The sequence below is a fragment of the Electrona antarctica genome, assembly GCF_951216825.1.
Source record: "Electrona antarctica genome assembly, chromosome: 6".
Lineage (NCBI taxonomy): Eukaryota > Metazoa > Chordata > Actinopteri > Myctophiformes > Myctophidae > Electrona > Electrona antarctica.
Window position 1 is genome coordinate 45,014,378 of NC_136811.1, and position 27,838 is coordinate 45,042,215.

At 47.1% G+C, this 27,838-nt stretch overlaps 1 protein-coding gene across 1 annotated transcript in view; it reads left to right on the plus strand.

Moving 5' to 3' along the window:
- Positions 1 to 27,838, plus strand: part of me1 (malic enzyme 1, NADP(+)-dependent, cytosolic) — a 117,880-nt gene that overhangs the window by 76,188 nt on the left and 13,854 nt on the right. The window contains exons 6-8 of the mRNA XM_079503059.1: positions 8,912 to 9,015; positions 25,471 to 25,580; positions 27,305 to 27,402. Of these exons, the coding sequence (XP_079359185.1) occupies positions 8,912 to 9,015; positions 25,471 to 25,580; positions 27,305 to 27,402 (312 nt within the window). The remainder of the gene's footprint in view (positions 1 to 8,911; positions 9,016 to 25,470; positions 25,581 to 27,304; positions 27,403 to 27,838) is intronic.

Consider the following 27,838-nt stretch of genomic DNA (forward strand, 5'->3'; position numbering starts at 1 on the left):
TTGATGTGGGTGGCGCGAATCGCACGATTACATACAATGGCCAATGGAAAGATGCGAAATGACGAGTTGTTGCACCAGGCGCCATGAATGAGGTGAACCGGGAAATTCGCCTCTTCCTCATCGTCACTCAAGTTGAAATATCTCATCTCGGGCGAAGTTCTCTTTTCGAATGAAGCGACTCAAAAATACTGTATCTTCTCCACCTGTGTGAAGGCAGCTTGATGGGTCAATTCTGAATTTGACTGTATACAGTTGGTGCCAAAATGCAGCCACAGAGCGCAAATTGCTTGACACACACACACACAGACACACACACACACACACACACACACACACACACACACACACACACACACACACACACACATAGACAATTGTGTTTACTTGGGGTCATGGGCAATATTTCTTTCATATTATTTATCAGATTGGAATGAGATTCCAACATAACATGGACACTAAATAAAAGCCTTGTTTACATGCCCCAAAGTATTTCATCAGAAGAATATAATTAAAGATAATTTCCCCCAGTTTTTCATGTGTTTATGAGGTGACAGTACTTCATTATCGTTCATCGTTATCCTAAACTTTGACCTCCTGACTTTGGTTACCCCAACCTGTGTAGTTGATTTCAGCCCAGGGTACTAATGTCTGAAGGTAGATGTTGGAGACAAAGGGTAGAGCTATAAGGGCACAACTCCATTGATCTCAGACTTCATGTGGCCACTGGCCAGTGTATCTGAATGTGATCTCAGACTTCATGTGGCCACTGGCCAGTGTATCTGAATGTGATCTCAGACTTCATGTGGCCACTGGCCAGTGTATCTGAATGTGAAGTCTTGAAAAGACAAAGGTGGCCGCACACACTCGTAGCCAAAGTGCCGATACTTTATTAGAAAACGGAGGCAGAGAGTAAAAAACAACGTTTCGGCAGATGCAAGTGTGCAACTGCCTTCTTCAGGGTATCAGGGCCAGTCTATGGCATCATTATGTCATCTATGATGTATCTATGACATAATTACTTCATATTCGAGCAAGCTTTCTGCCAGATCCAACTGCCATTGAAGTCCATTATCAAATTAAAGTTAAATTAAAAACAAATATATAATATGAATAACATGCATGGAGGCACTTGCGCAAGGAAGTGGGCAAGGAGGCACTTCCTTGCCCACTTCCTTTTGGGCTGGTTGGTCCAGCAGTTAGAGATTAGCCTCAGATACACAGACAAACTAACAGACCCATTATTTCCTAGACTGCTCGACCATACAAATGATCTGTGAATGACATAGTGAAGACATGCTTTTCATACATTTGCGGCTGAAAAGGAGACGAACGCAACGTGAGAAAATTGGACAAACAAAGGCTAACGGAGGCCATGCCAATGCACCTTGGATGGACCCGTGTCTGACATATCCATGTCCTATTCTGCTGCTCAGACCCAATTCACACTTCATCATACTGTGCTATAATTCCAAGGGCCACATCAGAAGGCTCCAGCCTATATAATAAAAGAAACATTATTAGTCTCCAGTGAAATTTCATAAAAGATATAGCATTACTTCAGTTGGTGGCATCGGATCTGGTGTTTCATAGAGTTATGGCCTACTACAGACAGCTTTTCACCCCTTTCTCTATTGGCATTCACGCTACGTGAACGCTAGCTCTCTTCGAGCGATTGTGCCCCTGGCCCGGCCGGGGTGATAATACCAACAGCAGAGGCCCTCTGGAGAAAGCACATGCTGATCAGGGTTGTCCGGGTGTGGAACAATACTTTTTATTGCCTTTACAACATGACTTTAACAAGCTGTCTCAGACGCTTTGATCCAGTCATTTCTGCGTGTGTCCTCAGACAACTTTGTGCTGTACCTGTTGCCAGCAACGTGTGTGTGTGTGTGTGTGTGTGTGTGTGTGTGTGTGTTGCTGTATTTTTGATGCGCGATACCGGCGCACAGCATTTAGCACAAGTATTAAATCACCCAGTAAAAACACTCTCTCAGAGGAGATGCGCCTGCAGTTGTTGTCCAATCGCTTAAAGTGGTTGCAGATGGAAAGCTCCAGGAGCACAGAGAAGTAAACCAATTTATCACCCACAGAAAAACACGCATGCACGTGACGCGCGCGCACACACACACACACACACACACACGCGCGCACACACCTATAAGGAGCTCTTAGGGTTTACGACGCCCAGACAAGGCACGCTCTCCTAACAAATTTCCCTTGCTTGCCAGAGCAGGAGAATGGACCCTTGCTCACTGCTCACACACAACACACATGATGCACGCACGCAGGCACACACACACACAGGTATGCACCCACGTACACTACACACAAATTCACCTAAGTGCACACTCATTTAGTTTTTTGTTAAACTGTCTTGTGTGTGTGTGCATGTGCGCGTGCGCGTGCGCGTGCGCTTGCGCGTGCGTGCAGCGTGTGCTTACTGATAATGCAACCAGAAGAGAGGTATTTATTTAAAAGTGTATTTGGCTGAGGCATACTTTAACATTTTTCTATTATTCTAAAGAGATGACAAGGCAAATGAGACGTAATGGGATAAATGGAGTGGCAGTGCGGCGTGGTTCTGACCTGCATCATATGGAAGGAACTGGAAGCAGGCCAGTCCTTCAGCCCTGTTACCCAGCACAGGTTGAAAGGCCAGTCCTTCAGCCCTGTTACCCAGCACAACAGCCCAGGTTGAAAGACCGTCATGGGGACTGAAAGAGTGGGAGGCAGTAGGTAGCTAATTACTGAAATGACTGTCATTACAGGATTATTTTAGAAAGCGAGAGAGAGAGAAAGAGAGACGGTCACGTGCGCACACAGCTTAAGATAACAGCTTTCAGTAGACAGACTATTTACAACAGCCTACGCATTTTATTTAACTTACAAAATTCTAACTCAAAAGATGTCTGTATTGTTTATTCAGTAGACAGCTGTCAGTAGACAGACTATTTACAACAGCCTACGCATTTCATTTAACTAACAAAATTCTAACTCAAAAGATGTCTGTATTGTTTATTTTTAGACTAAATAAGCCTAGTAGAGTAATTCACTTAAATCTGTTGTTCTTGCAACCTTAAGATCCAGACGACTCACGTCACATCGATTTTCTCACAAAATAAAATATTTTTCCAGGTCTGTCTTTAATTCTTTGCCACGTGGGCCGTGAACCAGATGTAAACAATGGCTATGTAAAGTTTAAGCCGTGAATAAATCTTGTTTTGATAAAAAACGCAATCTGGGAAGAAAAAAAAATCTGTTTACAAGGAGGCGGACGGAGGCTGACATTTTCACTTCCGGTTAATTTCCTGTTTACTCTGTCTACTAGCAATCCAGCGCTATTCATACGGTGGTGAAGAGTGCGATCTAACTTAACGGTGCCGGAGATTAGCTGGTAACAGACGGACGGAAGGAAGGAAGGACGGACGGACACACACACGGACGGAGTGCAAAACATACTCTCTCCCCATGCCTTCGGCCTGGTGGAGACAATAATTGATTGGAAAAAATAAAATAAATGTAATTTCGGGAGTGACGTATTCCTTTAACCTCTAGGTTTCTAAATTATTTTATGACCCGAGTTCAACTATTACTCTACTGTACATCAACATACAGTGTATCCCTGTGGCTGATCTCACCTGATACAATCCTAACACGCACGCACGCGCACGCACACACACGCACACATGCACACAAGCACAATGAAATGAGAGCTGATGAAGTCATCCTAGACAATGTGGTGCTTGTGTGCTGGATAGACTTTCCTGTGTCCAAAGTGGGGAGTCCTGTACCTCAAACAGGTCTATCGCTTCATCTCTGGCACCGTTTCTACTGAGCCAGTGCAGTTCATCTTTGTGTGACGCATTGTGAGCTTGTAGATCATTAATGGGGTTTTTTAATATAGTCTTGGCCTTTAGTAGAGACAGACAGGAAACGGGGAGAGAGAGATGGCTAGAGACGAGCAGCAAAGTTCATCATGAATGGCACTCAAACCTGCAAAACACTCTCAGAGTACATTGTAGCCTAAGTGCCGGCACCGCTATTCGACAGCCGCCCGAGTCTAGATCAGCTACTTTGGGGCGAAGAGATTTGGTGTTGACTGAAAAGGCAGAATTCCCGGGCCCGGCAAACCTTTGCTGCATGTCACTCCCCAACTCTCTCTCTCTCACCGCTTATTTTCTCGCTACCGTGTGACTACCAATAAAGCTTTTTTTTTTTTTTTAATCATAATCAATGTTCAAAAAGGTTATATCGGTGCAGTGAAACTGGGTCCTGGTGTTGCTAACAGACCCTAACTGTGCTGCCATGCACAATGGCTAATCCTCTCTGAAAGAGAAGGGTCTGTAAAACACAAAGGACAGCTCAGCCAATCAACAGCAGATAATCTCAGACAGAAAGACAACACATGTCAACAGTTCACTCGTACGTCGACGAGGTCAGACTAAATTACTCGCGCTCAGTCCAATTCTCTCATGTTTGAAGTCCGTTTGGTTAGAAATGTTAGTGTGGCACAGTGGAGTCAATCATCAAAACAAAATTGAAAGCGAGGAAACAAATACATGGAAACAAATTTGTAATTGAAAGACTATAAAATTGAAGCTGATAGGCTATCATCCAATGTGATGCTCTCTCCTTATTGGATTGGTGACACACCTGAAAATGTTTATTTTTATTTTTATTAATTACAGAACTGGAGACCCCTATTACAGAACAAACACTATAGCAATGATACCTATCAGAGTGTAGAGCTTTAACGAAACACTTTAAGTCCTGCAGACTTCATTGTATGTCAAATAGCAAAAATAGCCAATCTACAAGCTCACAACGACTTGCAACGCAACGTGTTGTGAGCTTGTAGGTCTGTTTTTCACCCAGTATTCACCTACTTTTGCTCAGAATAGGGATAATATCGTTTATGTGATTTAATTAGAATAAATGGAATCACACACAAACCATTATAGTTTCAGATGTCGGATGAACCGAATCTAAATGCACATTTTGTTTTCGTTAGCCTGTCACAATGTTTTCCATGTTCACCTTTTCATAGGCTGTCAACTGAATAGGCCAAAAGGGGTAATGGTACAGCATACACTAGTATGATAAATGGATGGCCTGTGCATATCAAAACAACTAAAGCCGACTGAATATTTCTGAACACTTTTTGGAAGCAATCCATCAACGTTGAGACGTGAGATTGCTTTCTGTTATGCTAACATTCCGACCTGCTAAAAGAGCATGGAATGTTTCTAGCAGTGATGGCTGCCTCCGGTGATTCTTTATACATTTGCCAAAGTGACCTCTGCCCCTTTTTTGTATGAAAGTTAATTACTAAAGTTGAACTGTTGAAACTTTTGCCCTGAGGATGCGGAGGACAAAAGATACTCTTAACTCGAAGCATTGCTACACGCAACCATGTCATCCTTTCCATTGACAGCTCTCAGGTTTTGAACACAGTCTAAGGAGAATGGAGTTTTCCTTGTTGAGGCAGGGCAAATACTGCAACTGGGATGGGTAATGGTAAAGGAACATTAGCAATTTGATTCAGATTTGTACATCATCTATATTAGACTCGTATTAGTCTCGCGTTGCCAGACTGTTGCCTCTCGCAATTTTCAAATGCTTCCGTCATACAGTCTGGAGCAACGGAAGCTCTATCATGAGTAAAATATAATGCGGAAGTGGAGCCTCCTCCCCACTTCGGTTTCGTCTTTACAGTCGTGCAAATGTATCCTAATATATTATTAGCATAAATGGAAATGAAGCTCTAAATATATTTTTAAATATATTTTTATGAACGGAAATGACAAATGGGTTACTCAGATTCTGTGAGGTGTTGTTCCAGCATTCAGAGATTGTGGAATAGTAGACGTGTATCCCCTAACCTGGGGGATGATTGCTCTGCTATTATAAATGTAAAAAAATGAATGACGCAGTTGTCGTTGACCGATTTGAAAAATATTCAATATTTAAAGTCCTTGGCCTTCTGTTGGTGTGCACAACAAATGTGACACTGATTGGTCCAGTAGTATGCGAAGATTAGCCATGGAGAGACACACGGGCCAACCGCACAGACTCACACAGACAGAGTTATGTTGTGTCAGGATGTTGAGCTCAGGTAAAGCTCTGATAATATGTGTAGATCACAGATGAAATCAATCACTGCTAAGCAGCATCCACTTCCAACAAACTCTTCCAACTCTTCTCTCTCGCACGCACGCACACACACGCACACGCACACGCACACACACACATGCCCATTGACCTCTGCTTCTAATCTTGCCCTCTGCGCTGCATCCGTCACATCCCACAAAGTCCTGAAGTACCGAGGTTAGGGTTCAACCGTGTTCCCCCTTCATCTCTCTCAGCACTTCACTGTGAATGAGCAGAGAAGCTACTGAGATGAGAGACTTGCAACACAGGAGGTTTTATGAGCACACGTTCTTCACTCAATATGGCCTTCATGCTTTACATTCCATTTACTTCAGTGTGAGAGTATAAATTATCTTTGTTTTGGCTTGTGTTGGACCGTTTAGTTCATTTGTATTTGACATACAATGATACAATGACTTCTTCCGAGGCTGAGATACTCTCATAATTTACATTCTTTGAAAAATTCCCCGGCCTTTCTCTCCAAGATCCAACAGATGCTTGAAATCATTCACAGGTTTAACAGGTACATAGGATTACTCTCTTTCTAAGCTTTAGTAAAACTCTGCGGGTACAGTTACTTAACTCAATGCCTCTCCAGATCTTCAATCTGGTCATCACTAAAATGATTACACGCCAGAATGGAACGCAACAAGAAAGGCCAGTTAACCACTCCAAACAAAATGTCAAGCATGAAATGGCACTAAATGAAGCCGGGTGTATTACAAAATGTACACAGCCTCTGAACTCAAATCAGGCAGTGAGTAATGGCGATTAAACTCTTCATACTCAAGCAAGGAAACTAACTAAACCTTATTTCACCCTTTCCTTCACTTCACTTGCCCAGTCCAACATGGCTTTATCCAGGTCGGGCTCGGGAGGAGGGTTCGTTTGGGTGTATTTTGGCCAAAGTCAAAGGAGATTCATTCTAGCCAGCCAGCATTATTAGCATTTTAAACTGCATTAAGTGTGATTGTGTGAAGTCTTGGTGTATTTCAATCACAGAGATGTTGGATCACACACATGTTTTGCCACAGGAAAAAAATCTGCCTTTTATTTTTATTTCCAAGAGGAAATTGCTGCTACGATTGATTCATATCAAGCAGAGAAGAGGGCGAAATATACCTCTAGCTTCAAGGTTTCTTTTGTATGACTGGTCACATAGTAATTCACTCATCACTCGTGTAATGATGATCCATGCCTTGAGGTGGATTCAACTAGTCCAATGCATTCGAAATGACAGCGACTGAGACAGGTTTACATAGAGACATAATGTTGATTTTATCTGAACTGATGGGAGGCTTCTCAAGGCTCTGGGATCAGGCACACATGGCACACATTACAGCATGCAGAGGTCACAGGCCTCTGGAGAGGTACAGGTGTGTGTGTGTGTGTGTGTGTGTGCGCCGCGTGTGTGTGCTGCGTGTGTGCGCGTTTGTGTGCGCTGGGTGTGTGTGCGTTTGCACGCAGCTCGTGTGCGCGTTTGTGCGCGTGCGTGCACACTTCATTCTACAGTATATCCTCTATCTCTGTATTTGAGCTGGGACTGGTTTAAAAAAAACTGTATGACTGAGACAGTGATTATTAAAGCTCATATGTTCCCAGTGTTTCCATATCAGCCATTGCACAGGAGGGCATGTTTGCAGCTAAAGTATGTAAGCAAGGCTAGGATAGCGACCTGTAACACACACATATACACACACACACACACACACACACACACACACACACACACACACACACACACACACACACACACACACACACACACACACACCACACACACACACACACCCCTGTCTGTCTGCCTGTCTGTTCGGACTAATCTTGCAAATCACTGGTCTGATCTGTGGATCACTGGACTGGGATGCAAAAAAATAATCCCACATGCTTCATATATTTACATTTTATAATGTAAATATATTATATTTTTTTGCTGTTGCTGTTGGTAGTCATGGCTGCCAGTTCCCACCTGATATGATGTGGGAGTCCAGACTGCTCCAGACCATACTGAAAAACTGCTAGCTTGCATAACGTCTTCAGACCAGGACAGAAGTCTAAGATATACACATCATCGGATGTGCCTAATGTTATCCTCCAAAGAGGATAATACGATCTCCCAAAACAGGCTATACTTCCAAAACAGGCTATTCCCCTTGGGTTCGGCCAGCCCCAAAATACAAACATCTTTGTCCAATGATGGTGTCAGAGTGCCATGATGAAACAGGTGCCGGAGTGGTGTTAATTAATGATCAGTCAGTTCTAGAGGAACTGTAGGCTCCTCACTAGCACCTCCAGTGTGCACTGCAGTGACAGGTAGCTGTGACACCCTGTTCGTGTTGGTAATAAAATGAGTGCATTTGGGGTGAAAGGACTACACTACACACTACACTTATTTTATGCATGCATGCTACACAGGATATTGTATAAACGGATTGATACACAACATCTGTTGTGTAATGTTATGTAGCCTGCAAGCCATGGGCCCTGGCAGATAGCTATAATTATGTAGCCTTATGAAACCTATAAGCAGAACCAAAACAAAATGTGTTTTCGTGGGTATATACCTGGTACTTGGCATTTTAGATTTGATTCTGGCTTGTTACGGAATTTCAGTACCCAAACCTATAGTCATAATAATCCATGATGTGTGAAACAAAATGGAAAAAGCAACTCTCCTCTCCTCTCTCTTCTCTTCTTTCCTGTCCGGTCTCTTCTTTCCTCCCCGTGCTGCTCTCACCTGTTCTCTCCATCTGGTCTCCAGGAGCTGCTGAAGGACCCTCTCTACATCGGGCTCAGGCATAAGCGGGTGCGCGGCCAGGCATACGACGACCTGGTGGAAGAGTTCATGAAGGCTGTGACAGCCAGGTATGATGATGGCTGTCCCCTAAAACGTGCCGCGTTTCTCCTTTATGATGTCTGATATTTTCAGTTTGATAGAAACACCACATGGAGCTCTGAAACAAAATAAGCCTAAGCTGTCTAGCATGGTCCTATTGTGTGCCTAATAATATTTATATAGCACACTGATCCCTTAATGGAACGGATCTAAGTATTTATTAGTCATTCCTTCATTCCGTCATTCACTTACTATGCGATCATTCAACTCAACCGATATTGTACTTGATTATGCTTTAAATGAATCCAAAAAGCATATGATTGATTTCCAGGTTAAAAGCCTTTCTTCTGATATACTGTATCTTATGAATATTAATGGATCTGTAACATTATTACGTCTGCAGTAATTCAGTTTTATCTTCCTTGAACTGAGTTTGGTTTCCATAGAATTGTTAGCCAAAACACTGGCCGAAAATGGTATTCGTTACCAGGTAACGCTAAGCTTATTGAACATTCTCCAGAAACTATGGCAACTATTGGCATCATCATGATGGTTCTTTGATGATGGCAATAATTGATTAGACAGATGCTGTGGCTGCAGCTGTCCAGGCAGCGAGACCCGGTTGAAGTCATACTTTACAATATCAGTTGATTACATTAATAGGAATGTAATTCTGGTCTAGGTTGTGGTTTGTGGGGAAAGTCAGACTCTCGGTTTGGACTTGAGACAGTATTGAGACAGCAGTCTCAATAGTCCAGAGTAAATATCTGACTGCACACTAGCCTCCATCACGCATGCACGCACACACGCACACACGCACGCACGCACGCACGCGCGCACACACACACACACACACACACACACACACACACACACACACACACACACACACTATGCTGTTGATGTTTTTTTCACATTCACATCGCAGTTTACAAAACTGAAATATGTAAATATTTACAGTAACCCACAATATACAATACACATCAATAGCCCAAACTACATTGAGTATGTTTAAAATGTACATTCTACTCTAATTCGTCATTTAGAAGATTTATTAGGAATTGTATGGGGGATTTTCTGTATGCTTTATCTGAAGTTGAGTGTTACTTCGGGTTAGCTGATTGGATATTTAGGTTCTGGCCTTCTGAGTCCCTCAGTGTGATTCTTCTTATTCTGTCTTGGAGGGTGGGTAGTGAGTGGGTTTTGCAACTGGAATATGACCGGCCAGTGATGATTTGGCAGGCACATTTCTGACCTCACGCTGTCCGATCTGATGAAGCCTGTGTCAGCAGGTTACCCTGCCACGCTGGGAAGGCGTCCTCTGGCGAACATAACCTAGATAATATATAGGCTTGTAATGAAATTAAGGCTATTCCTTACTCTTGAGTGCCCGGATCATCTGTTCTTTCGATAACCTAGATATTATTGCCAGGTCTGAGGTTGTCACTGCGTAGACCATCTCAACCTCCTCGGGTATGTGTCTTGACCATGACAGCAATGTGATGGCTCCATTGTACAGAATGTCTGACTGTATTCAGGACTCTCTCACTGTCACAGTGTCACACGTGTTGGCTACGCAGGAGAAGAGGAATGCGGGAGGTGGATTTATGCTGAATGTCACAGAGATGGTTTTGCCCTTAGGTGGGTTGAGTGCCCTTTGGCTGGCCATAACCAAACAATCAATGTTGTCTTTGTCTTTGTCTGAAAGGACAGTCTGGGGAGATGTTACTCGGTCAGAGTGACACATATGGATGGGATTTAAATCCCCCACATATTTCCCAGATATTTTGGAAATCACTGGCAGCACAGTTGATGAGGGTCGAATAAGATGAGAGGCCTTACTATAGTGTATCTAGCCCCACCCCCTAGCATCACAGGCTTTATATATGCTTTTATCCCATCATTTTTGTAACCCATTTTTCCGCTGGTGCCAATCGCCTAATCTGTAATCCTGGGCGCTACTCTCCCTCTGACAACCTGGGGAGAGCCCCGAACTGACCTCATGCTTCCTTCAGTGTGTGTGTGTGTGTCCATTTCAGCACAGACAGCTGCAGTAGCTCTCTGTGACCTGGGGTGGCACTGTTGGTCAGATAGCGCTGTGTGACCTGGGGTTTGCACTAGAGTTCAGTACAGTACCTAGTCCTACGACTCCTACCCTAGGAGAAACGGGGAGAACATGCAAACTCCACACAGAAAAGCCCTTTCGCCAACCCCACCGAGGGTATGGGCGCTGCCGCTGATGACACGGAGGTGAAAACACCGCCCCAGCACCCACAGTGTCCCTGGCGGGAATCAAACTTTTACTTGTGAGGCCATCAGAGGCTTTATATGGTGTATAGGAGACTTACAAGAGCATGAGTGGCCATGTTTCCCATTTAACTGGTCTGATGATTACTCAGACACACACACACGCACACGCACACGCGCACGCACGCACGCACGCGTGCGCACGCACGCACACACAGATACACATACATACATACTGTACAGTACATAGATATACAAATATATACATCCAGACACATGCTCACAGTTTATTTAACCACTGCCAAATGCAGTCATTTCAGTAATAAAGTCAGGTTGTCATTGCCTTAATGTAGATGCATGGCAAGAGATAGCATTTTTGCAAACTTGTGAACTCATGTTGTGTATTCATGGAGTGCACCGTGCCGTACACCAGGATGTGTATTATCCTGTCTAGGATGAAATGGGTGATAGCCAGCAGGTTCTGTCCATTCCGGGACTTCTTATTTTATTAATGTATAACAGGCAACATGACCACCGGACGGGTTTCGGCTACAAAGTCTTTCTCGGCATAATCGATAATTTGCACTGATGGAAGGCTTTGTAGCCGAAAGGCGTCCGGTGGTCATGTTGCCTGTTACAATAATGAAATAAGAAGTGCCTGAATAGACAGAATGTGAGTATTGGCTACCATTCCGTACATGATATGCCTTTGGAGCTTTGCACCGGAAAGTTTTTGGATATAGTTTTTCTTTTCTTTTTGTGTGTGTGTGCGTGTTCTTTGTGCTTGCATTCCTTCTAGTTTAAGATGTTAATCTTAAAGGATCACTTCAGCAGTTTTCAACCCATCTTCATATAATTGGTCCTCATGAAATATATTTGAAATATATTTAAAAAAAAACTAATCTACTCTGTCTGTGTCCCACAGTTCAGAAAACCGTCCACCAGTGACATCATCGTTAGGTAGATTATTTTTAAACAAGATTAAAATATACAGTATATATTTAGATTTTGATTATCATAAGAACGATGGCTTCCATTTTCGCATTGCAACTTTTCAGGTATAGAAAGCCTGTAGTTTCTATTATAGTTTCTATTATATTAGCTTGGATTCCCCATCGATGATGTCACTGGTGGACAGGTTTATGAACTGCCCACAGCCCTCCTATGAGACACAGACTGAGTAAATAAAATGGTGATAGTGAGGAACAAGATATCTATAAGATAGATTGAAAAGTGGTGAAGTGGTCTTTATAGTCAGAGGAGAGAAGGATGAGGCTGGCAGGGCACTGCGTCAGGCACCCAGAACTTAAGGCACGTACTGTAAATTGACTCTATGGGAGGGCCAACCCAGGGCAGAGCCAGGAGGGGAAAGAAGCGCACTACCTACGTAGACGCACTGCGGCACGACATCTTAGCTAACAACACTGTAGGGCTCAAGAACCTGATGTTAGATAGGAAAGTGTGGAGGGCAGTGATCCAGGAGTCCCAAGTTGGTGTCGGCTAGACCTCGTTCTCGCAGTAACTAAGATGAAAGGGGCTTGTGCACATATATATTGAAATGTTATTTCCTTTAGAGGATAGCCCCTTGAGATGTATCATCTCGTTTTAGAGGATAGCCCCTTGAGATGTATCATCTCGTTTTAGAGGATAGCCCCTTGAGATGTATCATCTCGTTTTAGAGGATAGCCCCTTGAGATGTATCATCTCGTTTTAGAGGATAGCCCCTTGAGATGTATCATCTCGTTTTAGAGGATAGCCCCTTGAGATGTATCATCTCGTTTTAGAGGATAGCCCCTTGAGATGTATCATCTCGTTTTAGAGGATAGCCCCTTGAGATGTATCATCTCGTTTTAGAGGATAGCCCCTTGAGATGTATCATCTCGTTTTAGAGGATAGCCCCTTGAGATGTATCATCTCGTTTTAGAGGATAGCCCCTTGAGATGTATCATCTCGTTTTAGAGGGGGTCCTCGGGCACAACACAATGAATACAGTACATAGACAAAACAATACATTAAACATGTCGACACAGAACAATACACTTACAACATCAACAAAACATAGATGCTCTCCAAACCACTCAAACACTACATCAAGACCAGAAGCAACTGCACTGAAACACCTAACAAAATACTAATAATAGTGATACTACGGTAATAATGAAAATAATACAAAATAAATAAAGATAAAAAGAATAATCAAGCATTAAAGTACACACCTCTCCAAAAATAAATCAAAAACAAGTACAAATGGGTTTCAGGTCTACAAGCAAAGAAGCCTTGAAAATGTTAAATGATAAGTGTCCAACTGTCCGTACATGTGTATGTACACATTTATGTTTTTCCTCTGTGCTAGCCTGAGCCTGTATAGCTCTCATTGAGAGTTCATGGCATTCTGTATACCTTCATGCATGCTGACATGTCTGATTGTGTCTCTTGTCCCTGCTCGGAGCCATCGTGGCCACAGACACATGGGCCTGGTTAGGCTCCATCTTGGCCTAGAGGGGCCAGAGTCCAGAGACAGAAGCTGGGCTCTGGGCTGGGGCCCCTCCAGCTGGCAGCAGGAAGCCATGAGTCTCTAATAACTAGGTGGCTTTTCAACTACAGGGAACAGCAATGCCTTTCCCCGAAGAAGGAGCCGGATTGGCGGGAAATGAATAATTATGGGGTTGGAGATTGAATGAATGATTACAGTCCTAGAGTTATTTTTTTTTGTATTATTCGTCTTCAGTTTTCGACGAAACTGCAGAAAACCTCCCCTCACTGCTCCTCACTAAGTGAGACATCCATAATGCTATGCTCACCAATTCATCACGTAAAACAAATTAAGAGCTTTGCAGGCATTTCCTTTTGTGTATGATGACTTTGTGCACTTTTGTTTTTATTCTCTTCAATTTAGTCATTGCCAATTCCCACTATGTACAGTATAATTGTGACTGCAATATGTTGATCCTTCCCCGTCCAGCCTTCCTCTTCGATGTCTCCCTTTTGACTTATACCAGTCCATTCAAACTCTAGACGGGCCTGCCCCAAAGTTATTCGTGCAGCCGTGCCCGGCAGCCGGCGAAAACGTCTCACTTCTCAACAGGCCCGAAAATTAAGGCCCGGCCCTACCTGGGCCCTCATCAAACCCATACGACCCTTAGATCTCCATATACTGTATGGAGCTGACCTGTTCTGATATTCCATATGTTGATCTGACTTCATCAAACCCTGTAGCCATGCTCCTTATATGGCCAGTACAGAATTCATTCCATATGTTGATCTGACCCCCCATGCCAAAGCGACAGCGCTCGCCCAGCAGTCTGCCGTCAATGAGGCGGATGCGTGCATGTGACCTCAGGCGAGGTCGCTTCTAGCCCTCAGGTGTCTTACTGGTATAGTCCCTATCACTGCTCGTTGATGTTGTGGAGGGTATAAACAACTACTGTCTCTTACAATACACGTCACATTTTGTATTCTTCTCACCTGACTGAGTAGTTTGTTTCTGGGAGGAGGCCCCTCCCATACGTGGCCCCTCTCAGTTCCACTCGCTACTGAACAGGGACCAACCTATAGAGCGTCGCAGTCCCGCCCCCGATGAGCGGCCCGGAAGAGAATCACCCATTCATTTTTCCCATAGACGTTTCAAAAAGTATGTCTTTTAAGACCATTTAAGCCTCGGACAAAGCCAACTCTTGTTGTGACAAATCATGACAATAAACACAACGTTTTGGGCCGATCAAATTATTAGAACGAAGAAAAAAAGGGCAGGATACAGCACTGTTTTTTTTGTTATTATTTGAAACGTACAGGTACAAATGAATGGGGAATTTGACGCTCTATTGCTAGTGTAGCGTCGGAAACCCTGCTGGTTTCTGACCCTCGTACATGGCCATGACCTGCTGGTTTCTGACCCTCGTACATGGCCATGGCCTGCTGGTTTCTGACCCTCGTACATGGCCATGGCCTGCTGGTTTCTGACCCTCGTACATGGCCATGGCCTGCTGGTTTCTGACCCTCGTACATGGCCGATTGTATTCTTTGGAGTGCCCGGGCACCGTGGTAGGCAGGAAGTTTACCCCTGAAATATACGGATGTCCACTTTATAGTGAAATGAGATTGGGTGGTATTTCCATTTCTGGGGGGATTTGGGCCAGGATCTTTTCATTCAGTCAAGTAGGCCTATATCTAGAGTATAAAGATGAACAGGTGGTCTATATTACTTTTGTTTCTGGCCAGACTCAGTGGAAATGCTGACACACTACACCCTCAAAACAAAACCAGCCAACAATATTCCAGACTCTTATGTGGGGGCGGTAGTGGCTCAGGAGGTAGAGCGGCCGCCTCGGAATCGGAATGTCGCTCCCTGCTCCCGCTGTGGATCATGTTGGTGCCTTGATCTGTTCTGCTGTCGGTGTGTGAATGGGTGTGAATGAGTAATGAATAAATGTACAATTTATTTCCGTGAATCCTCAGTTCAGCCTTGACTGATTGCTTTAGTAACATCCCAGAAGCAGTTTGTTGCTGCAGTGCAGAAGTCCTCTATCAATCCCCTTACTGACAAGTTAAGTCTATCGTATCTCAAGTTAAGTCTATTGTATCTCCATGGTTTAGGGGTCGGTGAGTTGACTGAAGTTCAACTCAATAATTCAGCATCCGTTGTGTTCTGTGTTCACAAAGACATCATGCAGGTTTTGCCATCAGCGCTTAATGTTCATTCCACTGAAATCATGCCAAGTGCAGTGCCACGTCCTGTTCTGTCGTATCTGTCTCTCTGAGTCTCCCTGTCCATCGCCATCTTAATAGGCCACCAGTGGGTCGGACTCTTGGGTCTGGGAGAACAGGGGTCAAACCGAGGGGCAGACGGATGGATAGAGGAAAGGAGAAAGAATGCAGACTGTGTTTCCGTCTTTAATGATGGGTTGGGGGATTTGAGAAATAATGTGTGCTGAGAGACGCTGGCTCTCTGGAGAGAGGGGCGAGGGGGCTTGGGATTTATTAAGAGGGACCAGACCGCAGCTCCCAAGCTCCATAGGGACATGAGAAACAGGCAAGCAGTGTGTGTGTGCGTGTGTGTGTTGTGCAGTGTTCATAGGTGTTTGTCTGTGCTACATGCTTGCAAGCATGTCTGCGTGCATTATACGTGCATGGCCGCTGCTTAGACAGCTGTGTTTGGACAGTACGCCCTTGTCAGCGACCTTCTGTATGGAGGTCGCCGGCTCCTCGGAATGCGTGCAGGGCCAGGCTAAAAGAATCATTTCATGCTCCCTCCACTGCTTCTATAGTATAGCCCTCTCAGTACTGGAAGCCGAAAGGACTTCCGCCAAGATCCAGGGCCCTGCTTCAGGTTTCATCGCGTCTTGGCGAAAGACAGATTAGGTTTCTCGTAGACACACACACTTATCACACGCACCGGCCCAGACGCAATACTGCACGTCTGAGTGATCTGACACATGGGTGGGGGGGGGGGGGTGCTGTCATCTCACATTCTTTTTCATAGTATCAAACATAAAAAATAATAATGTCAGACACATTTACACTCGCTGCACAGTTTTCCGGTTAGCCAGTGATGGATAAACCTCTCCAGTCTCCATGTGCCCCTATTTGACGGTCCTAAGTGTTTTCCCTTGCTGGCAAACTATTTCCTCCGGCAATATTCGTGCGAGTCATGAATCATGGGCAGAATAGAATAGTAAAGAACAAAGGAGTTCTATGTTGTTCTGGTCATGTCCCTCAGATGATTTAAATAACAGTCCCATGGAACGGAAGGTTTGATCGGTGCCTCTATATGCAGGCACCGATCCAGGATTTAATTAAAAGTTACTATGTCAAAGACGGAACACAGTTTAGCTTTTTGCAAGGTGTCCCCTCACGTACCGTTTGTCTCTCTCTCTCTCTCTCTGCACGCCAAGTTTACGCATGACCCAAAGGCCATATCGGGTGCGTTTTGTGCCACATTTGCCTGCCTGGGAAAATCAAACGGCCATGCCACGGAAATAATTCATGGTTCGTTATATTGTCTCTGTATTACATCCAACAACAGGTGTAGGAAACCTGTTCGCTTATGCCTGTGACGGACGGAGTGTTTTCCCAGCTGGACACTCCTGGGTCTCAACAGTTACGGCTGTTGACAAAATATTGGATGGAGGGGGAGAAGGGAAGTGATGCTGCTGCCAGACAAAGACTGCTTGGAGAGAGAGTTCTCTTTCTTTTTCCAGCAGCCACCATGTCCCCATGTGCCATGAATCAGATCCTAGTTGTCACACAGACTAGAGAACTACCAATCCGCGCTTCTCGCAGTCCTTGTCTCTCAGTCCTTTTCTCTCTCTCTCTCTCTCTCTCTGCGAGTGCTTCATCACTTAGCCTTCTCACTCTTAGAGATTAATTCATTCGCTCCACTTCAGACTTTCAGACTCAGTCGGTGAGGCAGGAATCTCATCTTATGCGCTTCGTGTGCCTTAGATGTAGGTTTACAGCTCTGTCCTGTGCCTTAGATGTAGGTTTACAGCTCTGTCCTCTCCTGTCCTGTAGTTGTCAAGAAAGAAAGCAAATCCAAAGCCTCATTGTCCTGGGGGGGTTTAACAACTAGCAGAAATATGCATTATGGGATTGTGGGTTCCATTCAGATGGCGTCAGGGAAAGACAACACGATTCTGGAAGAATGGACTCTATGAACACACATGACCTCGAAGAGGAGCTTTGTTCTGGGTGATGCAGACACGCACACACACACACACACACGCACACACATGCACAAACACACATGTGCACGCACGCATCAATACAATTCATGCAAGCATTCCCTAAAAGGCTGACAGCCGAAGCTTTGGTTATGAAACTGAAAACCTTGCACCCGGTCCAGTACCACACACACACACACACACACACACACACACACACACACACACACACACACACACACACACACTGTAGTTTATAGCCAGTAAAGGCCTATTAATAATATTTATAGGCATTTACTTATGCATATGTTCACAACTAGTACTTCTCTGATCCTTTTCAGGACTCTCTGATCTTTCTGAGATTTCATATTCAGATGCTATATTCAATACCCTCACACTGACGTTTCCATCCCACATTAAAAGCCGCACAGAAAAAAAGAACGCAGCGACATGCTAAATGTGAACTTGGTTCCTGACAGGGTTTTCTCCGTCATCTAGCTAGTGTTCAATCTAAGCTTCAGCCTCTAATCTAGCATAGATGTCATCTATGATCTGCCACTGTGCCCACTGTGTCCAAAGCCACCTCGTTGGACTGTTGACATAGATGACTCGGTTTTGCCTGAACTCGGCTGACCTCTCTCTGGTTGAACGAGGGCACACGGAACCACACCAGAGGGCTGCTGCCTGTGTCGCCCGGCAGGCAGGGCAGCATGTCGCCATGCCTTCCAATGACTCACTGAAAAGTTTATGCTTCCTCTCTTGGCTTTTGTTTGTTTATCCTCCATGTAGGCTTGTGGTACTTTAGCACGTCTCTCTGCCTTGATAGAAAACCCATTTGCCTCTCATTTTGCTACTGCCATATTAGCTCAGACAGTCGGTGGCTGAATGAGGCATTGGTTTCTCGCTGTGTATACTGTAAGCTGTACGCTGAGACAGCTATGAATGATGACACTCTTTGATCAGGACATTTTAGTCTTTTTTACTGCCACCGAACCCGTTTCTCCTCTCGACCCGCCCCTCTTCTTCCTCCCAACCTCATCTTCCATGCCGCTGGAGATGTGTGAGGCGTTTAGCAGTCGGCATCCGACTGGGAAACCACTTTAGAGAATTACACTGTGACACAAGTAAGAGTCCAGAGGAGGAATCTTTTCCATGTGCTCCATGAGGTGGGGCTTGATGAAACCGCTGAGAGGGAGAGGGAGAGACAGTGGGAGAGAGAGAGAGAGCAATTTGGAGACGGGCACTGATACAGAGCAGAAACCTCAATACTAAAGTTAATGATGATCACATACTGTGAAAGGATTTGAAAGGCATCATCACCTCCCCTTCTTGTCCCTGTTGTTTCCCATGTCTGTTAGGGCAATTCCAATTTTACTATTTAAACCGTAAGATCCTAGTGTGGTGATCCACATATAAGAGACTGGCAGAGACATTCACCAAAAGGGACATTGTGCCTTTAAGAGGATGATGAGCGCAGTTCAGACTGGTGTTTCCGGTTCCGGGTTAACTAGTACAAAGTGTGTTGTTATTGTTCTGAGTGTGAGGCTGCTGCAGTGTGATGCTATACGTTGGGCTAAGTAAAATACCTCGACACAACTCCGTCTCCTGTCTCGCTATTACTTACCCCACATTGGTGACCTTGTGAATACGAACAATGTTAAACGACGAAGACAACGCTGCCGCGGCCGCGCCGAACGCGCACGTCTATGCGGCGACCGTCAAGCTTCCCGACTTTTGGCAACACAACCCGCGGCCGTGGTTTCAGCACATCGACGCCCAATTCCAGCTGAGAGGAATTACACAGGATATTACTAAATACTTTCATGTGGTGGCGGCGTTAGATGCTTCGACTACTGCACGTGCGATGATGCTGTTGGAGGATCCACCCGCTGTCGGCAAGTACGAGGCACTAAAGGCGTTCCTACTGAAGCTTTATGAACTGTCTGAGCTGGAGAAAGCGGAGCGTCTGCTGTCTCTCAACGGCCTCGGAGACGGGAAACCGTCGGAGTTAATGGAGAGAATGTTGGCTGTGCTGGGATCAGCTGATCCATCATTCCTTTTTACGCACGTTTTCCTGCGGCAGCTTCCGGTGCCTGTGCGCACAGCACTAGCCAGTTCTCCCCTCTCCTCCACCAAGGACTATCGTGGCCTGGCTGCAGAGGCGGACAGGGTTTTCCTAGCCAACCGACAGCAGTTTGTACATGCCCTGCTGCCCCACCAGAGCACCTCCTCGACCCCACTTCCACCCCTGGAGGACTATGCAGACACCGCAGCTGCGGTGACGGCCCGCCGCCAGGCTGACGACGGGCTCTGCTATTACCACGCCAGGTTTGGAGCCAAGGCCAAGCAGTGTCGGAAACCATGCAGTTTCAGGCTGCAGGGAAACGCCAGGGCCGGCGCTCGTTAGCGGCCATGGGCGCCGGCCGTGACTGCAAGCTGCTGTTCATCACTGACTCCTTGTCTGGCCGACGGCTGCTGGTGGACTCCGGCGCTCAACGCAGTATCCTGCCAGCACAGGCCGTGGACACCGTGGCCGGTGGACACGGCCCCCAGATGGACGCCGCTAATGGCACACCTATACGTACTTACGGCGCCAGGTATGTGGAGGTGTGTTTTGGCGGGCGGCGTTTCGGCTGGGACTTTGTTATGGCCGCTGTGTCTACGCCACTCCTGGGCGCAGATTTCCTCTGTGCCTTCAGCCTGCTGGTGGATGTTAAAAACTGTCGCCTGATAGATGCCCTTTCGTTTGCTTCGTACCCCTGTACGCTTGGGGGGGGCGGAGCACTCTGCCTGTCTAACACGCTCGCCACTGGGGATCCGTATCAACGCCTGCTCGCCAGTTTTCCCGACCTCACCACGCCCACGTTCTCGTCAGCGGTGGCTAAGCATGGCGTGGAGCACCATATTACCACTGTGGGCCCCTCAGTCTACGCTCGGGCCCGGCGCCTCGACTCGGCCAAACTGGCCATCGCCAGAGAGGAGTTCTCGACTATGGAGCGCCTCGGCATTGTGCGGCGCTCGAACAGCCCGTGGGCTTCCCCGCTACATATGGTGACTAAGGCTGACGGGGGTTGGCGCCCCTGTGGCGATTTCCGTCGCCTGAACAACGCCACAACCCCCGACCGGTACCCCGTCCCGCACATTCAGGATTTTTCTGCCCACCTGGCGGGGGCCGTCATCTTCTCCAAGGTGGACCTGGTGCGGGGATATCACCAGGTGCCAGTGCATCCCCAGGACGTACCAAAGACGGCTGTCATCACCCCCTTTGGCCTTTTTGAATTCTTGCGAATGCCATTTGGCCTCAGGGGGGCGGCGCAGACGTTTCAGCGCCTAATGGACTCTGTGCTCCGGGACATGCCGTTTTTGTTTGTCTTTTTGGATGACATTCTGATAGCGAGCGCATCCGTCGACGAGCACATGGCACACCTCCGCCAGCTGTTTGGGCGGCTCAGTGAGCATGGCCTCATAGTCAACCCAGCCAAGTGCCAGTTTGGGCTGTCATCCATCACCTTCCTGGGACACCAAGTCACTCCACGTGGAGCGGCCCCCCTGCCCGCTAGGGTGGATTCCGTCAGCCGTTTTCCTCGTCCCCGCACGGTGCAGTCTCTACAAGAGTTTCTGGGCATGGTGAACTTTTACAACCGCTTCCTGCCCCATGCTGCCCACCTTATGCGACCCTTGTACGAGGCCCTGCGGGGCAAAGCGGCCAAGGAGGACTTGGACTGGTCCCCGGAGATGGGCACAGCCTTCGAGGCCGCCAAGACCGCGCTGGCCAACGCAGCTCTGCTCGCGCACCCGTCTCCCTCTGCCCCGGTCGCACTTACAACAGACGCCTCTGACTATGCAGTGGGGGCGGTGTGTGAGCAGTGGGTCGGCGGTGCCTGGCAGCCGCTGGCCTTCTTCAGCAGGCAGCTCCGAGACGCCGAGCGCAAGTACAGCACCTTTGATAGAGAGCTTCTGGGTCTGTTCCTCGCCACCAGACACTTCAGGTTCCTGTTGGAAGGACGCCAGTTCACCGCATTCGTGGACCACAAACCACTGACTTTCTCCATGGCGAAGACGTCAGAGCCGTGGTCTGGGCGTCAGCAGCGTCAGCTCTCGGCGATCTCCGAGTTCACCACGGATATCCAACATGTGGCGGGGAAAGATAACCTGGTCGCCGACTGCCTGTCCCGGGCAGTTGCGGCATCCGTCCACTTGGGGATTGATTATGCCGCCATGGCGGCGGATCAGGCCACGGACACGGAGATGCAGGACTACCGCTCGGCTCCTACCGCACTGCAGCTGGAGGACGTGGCGTTCAACGCAGCCGACGCCACTCTCCTCTGCGATGTCTCCACCGGTCGACCGCGCCCCATGGTGCCTACTGCCTGGAGGCGCCGGGTTTTCGACACCGTCCACGGACTCTCCCACCCTGGTGTGAAGGCCTCCACCAAGCTGGTGGGGGCCAAGTTTGTTTGGCCTGGACTGAGGAGAGACATTAAGGCCTGGGCTGGCTCATGTGTGGCGTGCCAGCGTGCCAAAGTCCACCGACACACCAAGGCCCCTTTGGCACCGTTTGTGGTGCCTGAGAGGCGGTTCGACCACGTAAATGTGGACCTGGTGGGCCCCCTGCCCGCCTCCCGTGGATTTACCCACCTCTTCACGATGGTGGACAGGACCACCAGGTGGCCGGAGGCTGTGCCTCTGTCCTCCACGACGGCAGCGGAAGTAGCTCGAGCTTTCATCGGGTGCTGGGTGGCCCGCTTTGGCACGCCTGGGGACATCACGAGCGACCGGGGTCCTCAGTTCACCTCGGAGCTCTGGACTGCAGTAGCTGAGCACCTGGGGGTGAAGATTCACCGCACTACGGCGTACAACCCGCAGGGCAATGGGCTTTGTGAGCGGTTCCACCGGGACATGAAGGCCTCTCTTCGGGCCGTCCTTACAGACAGCAGCTGGGCTGACCGCCTCCCCTGGGTCATGCTTGGACTTCGCTCTGCCCCCAAGGAGGACCTCCAAGCTTCGTCCGCCGAACTGGTGTATGGTCAACCACTGCGGGTCCCGGGGGAGTTTCTTCCGGATGCCACAGCTCCCTGGTCGGCCGCCGTTCATCGAACTAGGTCCCGGGGTGTCACCGAGGCCCTGATCCCTATTCCGACATCTCGCCACTGCCTCCCCCAGTCCTACGTCCCCAAGGATCTGCCGTCGTCCAGATACGTCTTCATCCGGCACGACAGTCATCGCTCTCCACTGCAGCCCCCCTACGATGGACCCTACCGTGTTCTAGAGGCGGGCGTGAAGAACTTTGTTGTGGACATGGGAGGCAGGCCTGAGCGCATCGCTATAGACCGCCTCAAGCCTGCGCACTTGGATGTCGACGGGCCGGTTCTGTTGGCCCTGCCCCCGCGACGGGGGCGCCCGCCTGTGTCTGGCCCAGGCCCTGCTCCGACCTCTGTCCCTGCCCCAGCCCCTGCCCCTCCCCCGGCCCCTTCCCCTCCTGCCAAGCGCAGTCGGTTCGGCCGCTTGATCCGTCCCCCCCCGCGTTGAACTTTTGCTGCTGGACTGTTCGATTGTCATTTACAGTATTATTATTATTTTTGCACTTTTCAGCACTGTTTTGTTGGTGAATTCTGGGGGGGCCTGTGTGGTGATCCACATATAAGAGACTGGCAGAGACATTCACCAAAAGGGACATTGTGCCTTTAAGAGGATGATGAGCGCAGTTCAGACTGGTGTTTCCGGTTCCGGGTTAACTAGTACAAAGTGTGTTGTTATTGTTCTGAGTGTGAGGCTGCTGCAGTGTGATGCTATACGTTGGGCTAAGTAAAATACCTCGACACAACTCCGTCTCCTGTCTCGCTATTACTTACCCCACACTAGTTACAATTTAACTGTGAAAGTGTAAAAAAAAGGGGGGATTTCACTTTGTAGGCATCTATTTAGCACATGCTCTTATCTGGAGGGACGTAAGGTTGGGAGTAAGCTCCATGTACCCTAGTGACTAGGCCCTAGTCAACCAACAACAGGGTAAGTGGTCGAGCAATTACAGCGCAGAAAATAGAAAATAAGTATGTGCCACAAGGTATCTAGGATAGGAAGTAGACATCAAAACCCTCATCTTTCTAAACAGCCTTCTTAGCATATCTGTCAACATGTAAGCAACATAGCAATGATCTAAACAGTTCAAAAAGCAGGACGATAATAAGTAAGCGCGAGGAGATTGGGTGAAGTCTGAAGAGGTGAGTGTCGTGGCTCTAATAGACATGACACGTTTGTCTGGCTTGTCCTCAATTTCCTCCCTCGCCAGGCCACTGAAACGTGAGCCCCGGAGTTTTCATTAGTGGCTCATGTCGACCTCAACCTCTATGCCTATTGTCTATTTGCTACGGTGGACTTAATAAAAGGGTGCACGCTGGTTATACGACTCTGTTTTCATAGCTTTGCAAGGCAGCCATGGAGCATCGCTTAAAAAGACCAACATGTTTTCCCTGTCACTACAAAGGTCACAGTGGTCTGCTTTTGTTTTTCTAAGGGTGTTATTGGTTAAGGCTTTGGTGCTACTGGATTGTATGTCAGGTGATAGGTGGTCCTTGTTCCATCTTGTAAAAAGAAGAAGAAAAAAACACCTCTGTGTTTTACTTGGAGACTGGGTGGGCCATGTATTCTTTTCCAACAGATTCGGAAATTTAATGGATCTGGTCCTTTGTGAGGGTATGACCTCCCTCGCTGCAGTAAAACAGCCGACAGGTGTCAGTTTGTCTGATGGCATTCTACCAAACCTGGGTTTCTAAAGTCTAATGTGTTACTTACAGTATTGGCCTGGGCCATGGCTCAGTGGTCCAGGCACCTTGCCCGGTTAATCCAGTGAGTCGCAGTGTGCCGTGGGTTCGACTCCCGATCCCGACGGCCTTTACTGCATGTCTTCCCCCATCTCTCTCCCCATTTCCTGTCAGCCTACTGTCTGTCAGTCCATAAAAAATATAAAATAAAGGCGAAAGCCACAAAAGAAACATTAAAAAAAAATGATATGGATTATTTTCGACTCAGAGACTTGACTAAAGTGCTGTCCATGTATCACTCCAATGTAAGACACCTACCCTAACAAGGTAATGGATAGAATGAAAGTAAGACAAATCAAATGATCATCATATTATAGATCTCTGCTTACAAGATACTCATGGTTTTAGTATTGAACCATCTGAGTTTCAGTGTTTGAATATCAGAAATAACTTTTTTTTTTTTTTATTAAATCCTTATTCATCAAACCTAATACTATGCATATGACCAGATTTATACTGTTGCGTATTGCTTACCGAAGATCAGCAAGATCATTATTTTCGGTGCATGACTCCGCACACAACTATAAGTATGAATGCAGCAGTCAGTGCAACGTCAGCGTCTCTGTTTTCTGAGCTCTCCTCTATTGCATCTGCTTCGTTTGCACAGTGGAAGACTGCCCCCTTCAGGACTGAACAGTCTAATAGCTCCCTGCATGGCCCCCACTTTGAGAACCACTAGGGTTCCATCTCTGTTTTAGCATCCCCTGGATTCACATCAAGTTGTCAATCAGGCCTGATTAAATGTGTCTGTTAACAGGTATGGAATGGAGTGTCTCATTCAGTTTGAGGACTTTGCCAATGTCAACGCCTTCCGGCTGCTGACCAAGTACCGCAACAAATACTGCACTTTCAATGATGACATCCAAGGTAACGAGCACGTACGCACGCACGCACGCACGCACGCACACACACACACACACACACACACACACGGGGGGAACCTATAACCTTAAATAACTATCCTAGAGCCTATTTGGACACCTTTCCCCTGAAATTAACCCTCATTACAGAAGCGAGTTACACAAGTTTTTATAAGGCTAATTTAAGGCTTGTTTCTCCCTGACTATTTATCTGTAAATTTGTATTCAAATGTACCAGCCAAACGCTGAGGAAGGTAATGCCTACCTTCTTGGAAATGCACATGACAGAACTGACATACATAATTGTGTCCATGTGTGTGCATGCATGTGCACATTTATTTACAGTAATGTTGCTGTACATTAAGTATTTGCAGCATGTACAGTTATGTCAGTAATTTTACATGGTAAATGGACTTATTCATCATTTTCTAATCTTCCGACCATTTGTATTCTTCACACACACCCATACACACACACATATGTCACACATAGACATTCATACTCGCATGGCATCTCCAAGACTCCAACCATCCGATGTGCAGTCGATCAGCACACCATAGAATGTGCTTTTTCATGCCTGAATAATATGTCAATAATGGGTTTTCAAATTTCATCAATTGGGGCGGCTGTGGCTCAGGAGGTAGAGCAGGTCGTCCAATGATCCGTGGGTCGGCGGTTCGAATCCCGGCTCCTCCCGTCCACATGTCGAAGTGTCCTTGGGCAAGACACTGAACCCCACATTGCCTCCAATGAGTCGGTCGGTGCTAGTTTGCCACCATTGGTGTGGGAATGTGGGAAGTGAGGATGCTGGCGTCGACTGTTCGCCGCTTCACCTCCTAATGTATGAATGAATGGACCAAAAACACGTTTTGAGCACTTGGAAAAGCGCTATAAAAATGCAATCCATAAATATGTCAATAAGCTTCTTGCGTCATGCTCACTTTCAAACGTCATGACTTTAAAGGCATTTTTTTACAGAAATATGCCTTTAAAGTCTTCTTTCATTTGCAAGTCCAAGGTTGTTCCAATATGTTTGTTGATAATAATGAATTACCTGATGAAGATCAAATATGATCGAAACGTTGTCAGAGACTTTTCAATAAAGAACGTCTCTTGTACCTGTGGTGTGCGGGCTCCTTGTACCTGTGGTGTGCGGGCTCCATGTACCTGTGGTGTGCGGGCTCCATGTACCTGTGGTGTGCGGGCTCCATGTACCTGTGGTGTGCGGGCTCCATGTACCTGTGGTGTGCGGGCTCCATGTACCTGTGGTGTGCGGGCTCCATGTACCTGTGGTGTGCGGGCTCCATGTACCTGTGGTGTGCGGGCTCCATGTACCTGTGGTGTGCGGGCTCCATGTACCTGTGGTGTGCGGGCTCCATGTACCTGTGGTGTGCGGGCTCCATGTACCTGTGGTGTGCGGGCTCCATGTACCTGTGGTGTGCGGGCTCCATGTACCTGTGGTGTGCGGGCTCCATGTACCTGTGGTGTGCGGGCTCCATGTACCTGTGGTGTGCGGGCTCCATGTACCTGTGGTGTGCGGGCTCCATGTACCTGTGGTGTGCGGGCTCCATGTACCTGTGGTGTGCGGGCTCCATGTACCTGTGGTGTGCGGGCTCCATCCACCTTCTACTAAAGTTTTTAGCCCAGCACCCAGCCTGTTGATGTGCGTATTCTACGTCCGCTCTTGATAATAATGATTGACACATACCGTACATGACTCAATCTCCCCAGGTACAGCTGCAGTGGCAGTCGCTGGGCTCCTTGCTGCTCTCCGCATCACCATGACCAAAATGTCTGACCATACCATTGTTTTTCAAGGTGCAGGCGAGGTGGGTGTAAATACAACACACAACACGCTCCACATCCATTACAACCCAGTGTGTACTCGTCAGTTAATTCACCAAGGTTGCAGTAGGTCTTAAAGGAGCATTCAGTGATTTGGGTGATTTGGAAAACCACCCAGTCCGCCCCGGTAACAAAATGTGCACATGCACGCTCTACAGTGGGGGGAAGTGCAACAGGCCAACAGCATGTGCACCAAGGCCGCCCCCAGTCGATCATGATTGGAGGAAGGCCCCTCTCATCCTGATTGGATGAAGGCTTTGCCACCCGCCACCAAAACTGAAACTAGGGTTTTTTGACCCCAGGGGCTCACTGGGGACAGGGAGGAACTCCTTATATGGTCAGCACACTCTATAGTAGGGAGGATTATCCAGAAAAAAAGAAAAAATAAGTGATATTTGAATTAAGTAAAATCACTGAATA